Source organism: Athene cunicularia (assembly GCF_003259725.1).
Source record: "Athene cunicularia isolate RWA chromosome Z unlocalized genomic scaffold, athCun1 chrZ_part1, whole genome shotgun sequence".
NCBI lineage: Eukaryota > Metazoa > Chordata > Aves > Strigiformes > Strigidae > Athene > Athene cunicularia.
Window position 1 is genome coordinate 26,070,067 of NW_020799142.1, and position 12,569 is coordinate 26,082,635.

The following is a 12,569-nucleotide window of genomic DNA, read 5'->3' on the forward strand; positions in this document are numbered from 1 at the left end:
AGGATTCCCGGGGCGGGGAGAATATTTTGGCAGGGGTTTTCTCTGTGGTGCTGGGGTGGAAGAGGAGCTATACAAAGCCAGGTCAAACGCGCCTCCTGCTCCGTAGGAGCCCCTTCTTGGGAAAAATAATCTGGCACGAGGCAGAGTGGGCCAAGAAAGGTAAGAAATATAAAAATTCTGATGGAAATCCAGAGGTTTTAAAAAAATACAGCATTTAAAAATTAAGCCACCACGCTGATGATTGCCTCATGCCCCTCCCAGCTGCATCCTGACACCCAGAAATACCTCCTGAATGAATCGTCCCTGTAGAAAAATATATACACGTGCCTTTTCTTACTAAAGTCTCTAAGGTTGACCTAAAATGCTAGTGAAACCTACAGTTCTGCTCACGCTTGGCTCTGGTTTTGCACCCAGACTTGTGCTACACAACCTCCCTCCACCCCTGGGCTTTTGATGTTCATGTGGGTGAAATATCCCCCCCCTGCTCTGTAAAAAGTCAGGGTACACCACGCCAGGAACCCCAAAATGGGCAGAGAAAAACCCTTACGGACTTTATCTAATGAGCTCTATATATATGTATTTTAAAAAAACAAAGTAGCAATGCAAACTCAACACATTTGAACAAGAAAGCTCCATCCTCGGCTTTCCCCCCCTCCTCCTGCTCAGCTGGGGCTCTGAGGGCACCAGGAGAGCCCCAGGCAGGGGCAGGAGGCTGGATGGGACCATCCCCATGTGCTCCATCATTTGGCACAGCCGAGGCTTGGTTGTAGGCTTGGCACAGGAGAGCGGACCACGGTCAGGCTCGGTACCGTGGTCCCAGGTGAGAAACAGTCCGGCTACGGGGGGGTGGCCACCGCGGGCCAGAGTGACTGGCACCACGGTACAGCCAGGACCCCGAACAGCAGCAAGTATCAAAGAGAGGAAGAAAAAAACTAACAGCAGGGACACCAGAACCTGCGGAGTCCTATTTACACTGCGCCGGACCCCGACAAGTCCAGCGTCTCGTGGGAAAAGTGGCCTGAAAAGCAGGTGACATGAAAAACCCACAACGTGATGCACCCCCCCAGGCAAAGGGCCCATGCTGCTCGCTTGCGCGAGGTGGAAATGCTGGACCTCTAGGGAAAAAAAATAAAAAGTTTGGCAGCCGGGAGAGCTGTGATATGGGCAGGAGCCTCCCCACTGCTGGAGTAGAAAACAGGCCAAGAGGGATGGATGGGGAGGGGAATGGATAGGGAGAGGGATGGATGGAGAGGTGGGTTGGATGGTTTTTTTTGGGGGGAAGGAAAGTGATGTGAGGGTTTTTTTTTTTGTTTTTTTTTTTTGCATTTGAAAGTGCTGTGGCACCTCTGCTCTGTGCGGGCTGGGTGCTGTGGCACGTATGTTTGGAGTATTGCTGCTTGGAGGAGAGTCCCCGGGCTCTAGGAGCACGGGAGGTGCTGCTTGAGGATCTGTCTCGTCTGGGGAGCTATTCTGTCTGGGAAGCGGATTTTGAACTCCACGATCAAGTCTCCTCGCTGGCTGGGGGCCTTGGGGAAGGGCAGTCCCTCACCACGCAGTCTCTTCACTGTCCCCGGCTTGATGATGTCGTTGCAGGGCAGCGGGATCACGCGCCCGTCAATGGTGGGAATGTTCACGGTGCAGCCACACAAGGCCTGGGGGGAGAAGAGGGGACACACCATCAGACAGGGCTGACACCCCAAAGCATCCCGACGGCCACACACACCCCCACCACTGGCCGCTCCCTGGGTTAAACCACCCAACTCCGTTTGGGTGATGCCCCAGAGCATTGGTTGATGCTCAACAGTGCAAGTCCAGGTCACTACTGGTGTCAGCCCAGTCTAACCACCATGAACAGGGATGCAGGAACAGTGCAGGAGAGGGGTGCCCCAGCAGAGAGGTGCACCAGCCTCATGAGGGAGGGGAGACCCCACTCCCCACCTCCTGGGCTCCCCAACAGGCACCACCAGCAAGCGTCCAGCCACTCGCAACAACAGGACAGGCTAAATTTAGCACTTTCCCGGCCTCGCTGCCCAGCCTTGGGCAGCCAAAAATCCAGCTGAGATCATCAGATGCCGCCGTGGTTCATCAGCTGTCACCCTCCGGAGCCCGGCAGCTCTGCCGGCGCTGGGGGTTATCTATAGCACAGCCCGCATCCCGTCCCACCCCCACCTACGGCTCACAGAAGGTTACACCGGTGTGGGACGGCATTGCGGCGCGCCACGGCACCGAGCTCTCCCGGAAGACGGGCAGGTCCCCGCCACCAGCCCCTGTTGCAAAGCCAAGAGCTGGTTTTGTGGGTGCCACCCTGTTGTACCCCAGCTCCCGGCATCAGCCGGGGTGGTGGGTGCCGTGGCAGCCGCAAGCTGGCCTGCATTAGTGAGCCACGTGATGCGGGAATGCAGCAAGAAAATCCTTGTGTCCTTAAATAACTCAGACAGCTCTGGCATACACGTGGGCAGGATCGTCTCCAGGCTTTCGGCAAGGGCTGAGGAAAAGGACTGCGGAGCGATGTTTCTGGAAGAAGGGGGGTGGGATTTGCTGAGGGTACAGCATCAAGCTTCCAGGTGGGGGGCTGGTGTAGGTTCGCCCCTCTGAGCTGGGACCCCCTGGACCCAGCTCTCCCAAAACACCCTGCAAAGGGAGGGGAGGAGGATGCAACTGCTGGTTTTGGGGTAGATGGGGTGGTGGATGTTCTGCATTACCCTCCCCAGGAAAAGCCTCCGCTGGCAGAGCAGCGTCAGGAGAAACATCTCTTCCTTTGCACCAGGGCAAAGGGACCCGTGCCGGGGCCAGCTGGGGGGCTCTGGTAAGTGGAGAAAGAGGAGAGATGGGGCCATCTCCTTGCACAGCTCATCTGCACAGGGTCTCCTCCTGGGAAGGGTGTCCTCCAGATATGAGCAGTGGGTGCTTGGCTGGATCTCCAGAGCGTTGGGGAGGAACCAAAGGATGATCATCCCCCAACAATGGATTTCTGCCCCACACTCGCCCAAGGATGCCGGAACCCTCCTGATCACTGGTACCCACTGCAATGTGCTGCAGAGGGCTGCGCGGGTCCACGTGTGCCAGAGAAGGGACACCTCCAGCCACAAAATGGGAAGGAGAACAGGAACTCTCCATGGGAGCACGAGGATGGGGCAGGGAGAGGGATGCAAGCAGGAGCGGGTGGTAACAGCCAGGGCAGACGGGACCTTAATGTTTCCTTCCAAGAACCAAGATGCAAGAATCTGAGGCAATCGCTCCTCCACTACATGTCCTCGCTTTTCATTCTTGCTCAACTTCACTGGGATTTGGGAAACTGGTTGCTGAAGTAACACCAGTAACCACAGGAGCTGCCCTGCATCCTAGAAAGAGGCTGGTTTTATCCCTAGGGATGAAATCACCCTGGGTTTGATAGCTGAGCGCTGCGCTGCGAGAGCAGAGATTTATCTAGGTCAGCGTTAGGTCCTCCTCCGCTCGCAGCGAAGCTGCCAGGGGGGATGTTGCTACCGGTCGTGTCTCAGCCGGGCGCTGACGCGTGGATGCTTTGAGGAAGGTGACGCCAGGTAAAGGATGCAAAGCAGGTGGCTGCCAAGGGCAGGTGTTACGCCTGTCATTTTAGGAAGGGACACTTCCCCGCAGCTCACAAGTGCCTGGGGAAGCCCTCATACACATCTGGCTTCTGCAGTAGCCCGGTGGCAACCAACCCATGTCATCCCGGCTGGGGGAACACGGCATCCAGTGGGGCCGCAATATGAGGGGTGGGAGGGCATTGACTCCCTGGGCTGCTCTCCCGGACTGAAGAAGAGAAGGAGGAAGATGCTCTCCTGAGTGCCCCCAGCCCAAGCACCAGGTGGTTTGTTCCCCGCAGCAGCAGGGTGCTGGTGAGGGGTCTCCAGCACAGCCATGAGTGGGGTCACAGCATCCACTGCCTGCCAGCTCTGCCTGCTGGCACTGCGCTGTGCTGCTCTCATGGCAGCGGAAGGGACTAAAGCTCAGGCTAAAAAAGACACACTGACAAGGAGGAAGGGTGCAAGGAGAACACCCAAGGCTATGGCTGTAGACTCAGGTTCCATTATATACTGAAATGCTGGCATATGGGGTTGGGGAGCTCCTGGCATCTGCTCGTGCTCCAGAGCACTTAAGGTACTTCTCATGGAAGATAAAAGCAGCAGAGTATCCCCCTGCCCTGTCAAGCAGCACACCGGGGATGGCAGTCAGGCTGACAGCTCCCCAAGGATGACCAGCACATTAGGTTTGCGGTGGGTGAGGACAGAGACCAGAAATTCCAGATCAAAGAAATGAGGAATTTGCCCTGACCAGCAATTTTCCACTTTCTGACTGCATCGTGTAAACCAAACACAAGCACGCCTCGCTCATGGAGACCGCAGGCACTCAGAACCAGCACCTCTGGTGCAATAGCATGTGGTGCCGGAGCAGGTTTCTCCACTTGCTGCTCAAAGGGCACCTCCAGGAAAGAGTCTCTGCAGCCTGAGCAGTACATGGATCTGGGTTAACGTGGTCTGGACATCAGCACAGTCAGCCAGGGGTTAATTTTACAGATAGGGGAATGCACAGAAGGAAACATCTGAGATATGGCATGCATGGCTCCATAAATAAGGCAGTCTCTCCCAAGTATTTCTGGAGTGGCCAGGGAAGCCAACCACCACAGGAATAAACCTCTACACTTTGCTCCACAAAGGAAATTCAGCTCCTGAGTCTGCAGGTTAGCTAGAGCTGAGCTTTCTCCGGGAGCACCAAGCTCTGCCTGACCCATGTTGGCTGCTCCTCACTCCCAGTACAGCCGGTCACAACCCCAGCTGGGATGCAGAGGCATCGCAAAGCTCTCCTGACTCGCTGGCACGCTAACAAGCTCACGTTTCCCTGCCTCAGGTCTGGCCCATTGAGCTTATTTCTATTACATGCATTTGGGAACATAAATCTGTCTTCAGGAATGGAAAAAAAAAAATCAGCTCATTAAGAAGACAGACAGCATCTACAGTCTGAAAGGAACAGCAATGGCAGCTGCCAAAAACATCAATGTTAAATGCAGCTGCCAGCTGGGTTTTATTAAAAGGTAGTTATACAGCAGAGGCAGTGAATGGCACATCTTTTACCAGGGTAATCTTTCTCTTTTTCTCCCACCTTTGTGCACCTTACTGACTTCAATGCATCCAGCCCCACTGTGACCTCCGGGACTGGCAGCCTGGATGTGTAGGGTTTGATTATTTTCTTTATTTGGTTCTTTGTCTAGGAAAGCCAGAACCAAGGAAAAAAGCTAAAGCATCGCTTAGGGAGATTGAGGTACCATGTTACCCGGCGTGAGCCTGCTCTGTGGGAAGAGGCACCTGGTGCTATCCTGAACAGTAACTAAGCCACAGCAGGGTCAGCTAGGAGAACAAGCAGGGACCAGACTCATGCCAGCTGACTTGGGTTTTCCCTTGTTCCTACAGAAGATCTAGTCTCTCTTCCATATATGAATACCCTACGCTAAAATAGAAGGACAAGACATGGGAAAGGGAGAAAATGGATAAATACCACCTGCATTGGCTCAAGAAGCAAGGCATGTTCAGCAGGGACCGCAGTACCCATGTCCTACACCCAGCATGGAGGTTGAGCACCACCAAAACCAAGCACGAGTTGGCCTCTGCAGTTCTTCTCTGCTGAGGTCTGTGTCTCACGTGACCTACCTGGTCCTTCCTCAGGAGGACTGACTCCCATCTTGGTCCCACGTGCCACCACCCAGTGCCACTTCCCACCCCACGGGATTTACCACCCATACCCACCTCTTTAAGACTGATGTTTGCCGTGTAGACCACGTTCGTCCCATCTCTCTTGAAGTGTGGGTGAGGCTTGTCCCTGAGGATGAAGACGATGTCGGCAGGGATGTTGTCTGGGGTGGCGTCCCCCTCTTTGGGGAATGTGATTTTGGTTCCCTCCTTCCAACCCCGTTTGATGACAATGTTTAGGATCTTGTCCTCAGTCCGCGTGGTCCGGCCATCAGCACTGAGCCTCCTGCGTGTGATCTTCATCCTCTTGGTGGAGCCGTGGTAGATCTCTTCCAGGGAAACCTTGAGCTCATGGATGATGGGTGGGTCTTGGACCCTTCTCCGCATGTGCAGGGACTCTTGGTGCCGCCGGTGAACCCCATTAATGCCGTTGAAGCCAAACCGGCCGAAGGCACTGAAAGGGTCATCATCGTCATCAAGATCCATGTCTTCCTGGTCAAAGCCATTGAATATCCGGGAGCGGCTGCTAGCGAAGAAGACGTCAAAAGGGTTGGAGCCTCCAAAGAAGGATGCGAAGGTGGCATGAGGGTCTCCATGGAAGGTGTAGTGGGAAGTGTTCCCTGAGCCACCTGAAGAGCCACCTCCAGTTTTGAGACCTGGGAGAGAAGGGGAAGATGAGTTGTGAATGCTTCCCGCCAGTGGATGCGGCACCAGGACCACACTTTCCAGCAGGAGAGTGGTCTCTGCTGGTTTCAGGCAGCCCTTCTAGCACCTCCTGGGGGTGCAGGTCACCCTCTCCAGCAGAGCCACCTGCGAAGACCGTGGGCCAGGAAGGCACCACCTCAACCTGTGACACACAGTCCTGCTCTTATGCCCAGTAAGTTCAAAATCCGTTCAGGTTTTGTCCCTGCTATCCTTACTGAAGTGCTTCTTTGGCTCTCTCCACCCAATTCACAGCCTTTTCATTTAAACATTTCCTGACCAGCCCATCTCCATTCTTCCCTATGGGCAGGCTCTCTTCTGCCCAAATAGCCCCATCTCTCAGGCTGCACTGACGGCTGCAGTCCAGGAACATCATGTCCTGCAAGTGAGAACAGGCTTTGAGCTCAGCAAGTGATTGTGACTCTGGGTGGCAGAGCAGATGGAGGTCAGCAGACCTCCAAGTCAGCACACAGCTCCCTGCGTAGAGACGGTACAAAATGCCTGGTGAGCACAAGGCTTGGATCTTTTGGTAACCATTCCCATGGGAAACTCCCCTGCTAGGTCCCAGGCTGAGCCTTACGTCACTGCAACTCCCCCAAAGTCCCAAGCAGCCAAGGCACATGACAAGTGCCCCCCATGAAGAGATCACAGATGCTCTGCAAGGCTATTTTTGACCAGGAGGGGCAGCAAGGGTTAAGCCAAGCCTAGCTCAAGGACTATTTTCAGGGCATGCAGGTGACAGTGATGGGCTATTTCTGACAGGCTGTCCCTCATGCCAGCCCCCCACAGCGAGATATAGGAGGAAGACAAGCACAGAGCGAGCAAGTTTGGCTGTTTTTTCTGATGGATGAAGTTCATATTCTGGGTGGGCCAGGGAGCTTTCGCTTCACCTTGCCTACAGCAGCGTGCAGGACCTAAAAGCTCCTCAAAACGCTGATCCTCAAGATATGCTGCTGCAAACAATGGCATCTGATAGGAAACAAAAGGTGTGGGGGGCTGTGGACCAGTCAATGAGGGGGATGCTCTTCCCTTCCTCCTTGACTCGCTCTTATTTTAGGTGCCTTCAGGCAATGGGAATTTTGCCAAATCCCTGTCGAGTCCCTGTCTCCAGTCCCTAACAGACCGTACAGACAGGAGGTTTCACCTTTAATCCTGTGACGCCAGCCTGAGAGGGGTCCAATTTCAGGGTCGCCTCCAGGGAAAGGCTGGTTTGCCACTTGAGACAATCTTTTCTCATTTTACAGGGTGGCAAATCACTGTGCCTGGTACATCCATCATAGCCCTGACATAACTAAAGGGTCAAGAATTAACCCACCACTGGTTAATTCTGCTGATGGCTCCTTAGGGGATGCACCTGCCCACTGGCCCGGCAAGAGAGGCTGCCTCTTCTACCCAGCAGCCTGTTCCTGCTAGACCTCCTGCTCTTTTAAGCACCCAAGTCCTGGGCTGATTAATGCAGATGCTATTCGGTGCTCTCCTCGAATGGGGTTGCGTTCTTCCATCTTCGACTAATAAGGCCGCCTGTGGTGGAGCGCTCTCCTCCTCCATGCCAACCACCAGACAACAGCAGCCGCTTGGTTTCAAAACAAGGACCTATTACTTAAATTGGGAAAAGCTTTGAATCCTGTAGGTCAGCCTGTACCGGAGAGGACAGCAGGACCAGTGCCCAAAGGCGGGGGGGTGTGTGGGGGGGGTGGGGAATATGGGCAAAAGCAGTACTTATCTGCTGGGATATTTAGGTTAATTAAAGGATTGCTAATGAATTACTCCAGGTAAGACCCAGGAGCTCCTTCCACTTCCATTGCCTCTGCTGGCTGCCAGGGTTTTGGGGCAGAGGGCAGGGAGAGCTCAGCCATCCCAGGAAACAGGGTGAAAGGCTGGAAAAGTGGAGCAGCCGGGGGAGGAGTGGGATGAGAGGCAACTTCTGGCACCCACGGAGCCTTCACCCTCCCCAGTACTGTGGCTGCTAGCCCTGCATCAGCCCCAGGGGCAGGCATGAACCACAGGAACACCGCTGTGTGAAAATGCTCCCTGGCCTATAAAAACCGATGTAGATCCCGCACCCCTGTCTCCGAGTGGGCAGTGCCCGTCCCCTTACCTTCCTCCCCGTACTGGTCATAAATGGCTCGTTTCTTGGGGTCATTCAGGACATCGTAAGCCTCCGCGATCTCCTTGAATTTCTCTTCAGCATTGGGGTCTTTATTCTTATCGGGGTGATACTTCAGGGCCATTTTCCGATAGGCTTTCTTGATTTCATCCTCATTGGCGCCAGTCTGGATGCCCAGAATCTTGTAATAGTCCTTCACCATGACGGCGACGCTGCCGGGAGCCGAGTACTTATTCCTGAAAGCAGAAAGACAGCTCTCTGTAAGGCAAATATCTGGGGCAGCCGGGGATGGGACCGGCACACACTTCTTGCAGAGCCAACTCTCCCTGTGTCCCACCAGCCAGCAGCACCAGAGCCAGCTTAAGTCCACCAGAGGTCAGAGCCCCGGTGCCAAGATGTAGCCTGGCTGCGGTTTTACCCCCCCGAGCCCCACGGCGTGGACGGGGAGACTCATCTCTGAGGCTGACTGGGAGAGGGAGAACTCGAGACAGGGACGGCGTTATTATAGGGGCCACGCCACTGCTAACGTCAGGCCAGGACCGTGTCCCTGTCCCGTCCCCCCCCACCTCTGAGCCAGGAGGGCTGAGCTATGTCTAAATGTAGCTGCTGGCCCGTGTCTGTTCCCCTCCCTGTTTCTCTCCCAGCTGGGGACCTGGGACCTGAGTCGGGGTGATGACAGCAAGTGTTTGGAGCCTGAAAGCAGCGGCAGGGACCGTGCTGCCGCCTTCACCTTAAAGGAACTTCAAACATTTTGTTCCTGAAAGCAATTGGCATTCAGCTGGAGATAAGCGCCTCCGGCTGTCAGAGCCCTAATTTGTATTTAGCGGAGAGAGAATGAAGCCGTTAGACAGAAACATCTTGTGATGGTGGGAGGGCTTTTTTATTTTTTTGTTTTAAAAAAAACAAAGCAACACTTTCTAGCCTGACTTGCACTCCCTGAGAGCCCTACTGCATCTTGCAGTAAGCCAGAAACGCAAGGCTATCACCCTCCATTGTGTGGGGGCCAAGGCCAGGGTCATGCCTATACTAAGGCATGGAAAACCCACTGGCCATAATTCATCCCCCAGACACGCCACTGCAATCACAGAGACCCAGGAAGCAGCTGGTGGAGACCCGGGGCAGCTCCTCTGGGAAGAGGCTGAACAAGCCCCACACTCCTCCAAGGACACTTCCTCCTGCTTCCTATCTTCAGTTATCCGACAGCAAAGTCCCAACCCACCCCTCCCGAGCATGGCCTGCCCCCCCACCTCACACAGTGCAGCTCAGTGCCTGCTGCTGGCCCTGCTCTTCCCCAGGCGCTGCCCCAGCAGACCTGCTGCGCTCTGCTAAGCCCTCCTGCTGAAGCCCTGCTCCCTGCTACCATCCAGATCTCACCCCATCCTTGCTCCAAGTGCCCCTGGGCAGCCCCAGCCCATCATGCCCCTCCAGCAGGCAGATTTCTGCTCGAGGTGCTAGTTTTGGCCCTTTCCTTCACCATTATACAAGTTACCAGATGTTCTCCCCGTATCCTTACTGTATCCATTACCTGACAGTGGAGGTCACAGAGGTCCCCCCAGTCACAGCAGCTCAGATGAGGGTGGCTGGGCCACCCCCCGGGGTGCATGCCCACAGTGCTGCACTGAGCCCCTGGCACCCATCCCAAGCATCCACACTGAGTCCCTGGCATCCATCCCAAACATCCAAGGCTTGCCTTGGGTCATGCCTCGGGCAATAACCACTCTACAGATGGGTAGCTGCTATGGGGGCTTGGAAATTGGCCCCATACTTGGCCACCTTGGTTGAAACCAGCATCTTCTGCTTTTTGCCTCAGCCACGGATGAGATACTTTGCTGTAGGTGGGGAGGGGGGCTAAGGCACCCAAGGCACAAGGAGGGGAGATGGGGGTACACACGGACGCATGTGGCAGGATTGGGGGGGCACAGAAGAGGTGGGAGAAGGTCCTTGGAAGCGTAAAGAACATCCGACAGCAACAGCGTCTCCCGCCGCAGCTCCTGGATGCCAGCATGTTTCCGTACCGGCTCCTGCACGCAGAGCCGCCGGCAGCACACAGCCCACGCAGGCACTGGGGTTGCTCTGCCCCCTCACCCGCCTCTGCCTCCCCATCTGCCCTCCCGCAGGGCTGGGGTCTGGGGGAGACTCTAGGGTGAGCAACTCAGGTGGGGGGGGGCTGAGAGCCAATCCCCCCAGCCAAAGGTCACCCCAATGCCTCCCTTCCCCAGGGCAGCCTCCAGTGCAGGGCAGGGGCTCCCTGCGACCAGCACCAGGACCTGGACCAGGATTTGGCCCATCGGCATGATGCCAAACCTCCTGAGGCGAGGGCAAGCGAGGCAGTGGTGAAAACAACCCCGGCGCACCCCGGCCCGAGAGACATGGAGGTGAAAAACCTTTTATTTTCCCCCCCCGGGGACCACAGCACCCGGCTCCGATCCCACACAACCCAGTCTGACAGCACCACCAGGACCCCCTCGCCCGGCCAAAACCCCACAGCGCTTCCCATGAAAATACACCCCATCCTGACAAAACGCTGTTTCCCCCCGCAACATCTCCAGCCTTGACCACGAGGGGTCTTTGGCCAGAGTGGGGATGTGCGCCGGGGATGCTCTCCTGGCCCAGCTTTATCCGGCTGGGCTTGGGGAGGGGGGGAATTTCTGTACCGAAGTGCTGCGGTTTACCGTGCCGGTGAGGACCAGCCGCTGGCGGGTGACCCGGTGGGTTAAGGCACGCTCCGGAGGCGACACTCGCGTGACGATGGCATAACACGACTCTGTCCCCGCAGAGCCTCCCTCCTTCCTTCCCACCTCCTGGGGATCAGCTGCGCCTTGTCACCGCTCTTCTCCCCCTTCTGCTCAGTCATCCTCTCCTGCCTTCCTATTTAACCCCCTCGGGAGTGGGGGGGACGACGAAGACAGGGGTTAAGGCGCTGCAGGGCAGGTTTCAGGCAGGCAAAGACATTCCTGCATGTCCCCTGGATAAGCCAAGACCACCTGGCCTTGGAGAAAAGAAGCATTCTCCAGCTCTGCCAAGGCAGCTCAGCCTCCATCCTCCTCTTTTAACCACACCAAAAAAAAAAAAATTTTTAAAAATTAAATCTTTGTTCCATCCCCGCACATGACATCAGCCTGTGCAACCGCTGGATGAGCGCACCAGCTGAATAGCAATCGTTTGACATAATCTCTCCACTTGGCAGTCATCTAAGGAAACCAACCCACCCCAGTAGTGACACCGGGGAGATTTAATTTTTCCCCATCTTGGGGCACAAGGTCACCAAAGAACGCCAGGGGCGGGCACCGATGGTTTAACGAGGACGCAAGGTCAAGAAGCTGAAACCCACTTACCGAAACTTTACGAACACATTCAGAGTCCAAGCCGTCATTTTTAAAGGCTCTAGTTTTATTTTAAACATCGCGGTTGTCCGCAGGCGCCGGCAGGTGACGTGTGCTCGGCCGGGAGGGCCTGGAGGGTGGCAGGAGGACGGCGGAGAGAAAGGTGCCGGCTCGCGCCGGGGATGCCGCCGCCGCCAAGGGATGCTCTGGTGGCGAGCGTTCCCCTCCACCTTCTCCGACGCACCGAAAAGGCAGCTCCTCGCCAGCCCAGCGGCCACGGTTGGTGGTTGGCTCTGACCTCCACTCCCAGGACAGCTCCAAAAGGGCTCTGGTGGCGGGTGAAAGCGTGGTGCTGCCGGGGAGCTGCCGTCTTTTGTGCGTTTCCCAGCCACACGAGGAGGGGGGACACCCTTCAATGGAGTCGTTTGCTGAGCCGTAATTTTCCTTTTAATTGGTTTCTTGATGCTTTCTCGCTAAACCCGACGGATTAAGACACTTCTGCCGTCAGCTCCAGCATCCTCCCTCCCCGCTGCCTGCAGCAAGGCGCCCAGCCGCCCCGTTACCGTCACGTCCCCCGCGCAGCCCCCGCCGAGAAGCAGGGAGCGCAGCCAGGAGCCCCCCCAGCGTCCCCAGAAACGACTTTGCTGACGCCCGGAGCTGTGCACCCGCCAGGCGAATCGGGGAAGGAGAAAAGTAGGGCGGCAGTGATGTGGGGAAAAAAAAAAAAAAAAA

The 12,569-nt window shown here is 55.9% G+C and overlaps 1 protein-coding gene across 2 annotated transcripts; it reads right to left on the minus strand.

Moving 5' to 3' along the window:
• Positions 1 to 6: 6 nt before the first annotated feature.
• DNAJB5 (DnaJ heat shock protein family (Hsp40) member B5) lies at positions 7 to 12,535 on the minus strand. 2 transcript variants are annotated; one of them, XM_026865973.1, is made up of 4 exons: positions 11,850 to 12,535; positions 8,506 to 8,750; positions 5,763 to 6,361; positions 7 to 1,652 (listed from the first exon to the last, which is right to left on the minus strand). In XM_026865973.1, the coding sequence occupies exons 1-4, from the start codon at positions 11,915 to 11,917 to the stop codon at positions 1,419 to 1,421; spliced, it is 1,146 nt and encodes a 381-aa protein (XP_026721774.1). In that variant the 5' UTR covers positions 11,918 to 12,535; the 3' UTR covers positions 7 to 1,418. The 2 variants fall into 2 exon arrangements, with proteins under 2 accessions (XP_026721774.1, XP_026721776.1); XM_026865975.1 differs by lacking the exon at positions 11,850 to 12,535 and adding an exon at positions 11,187 to 11,511.
• Positions 12,536 to 12,569: the final 34 nt, after the last annotated feature.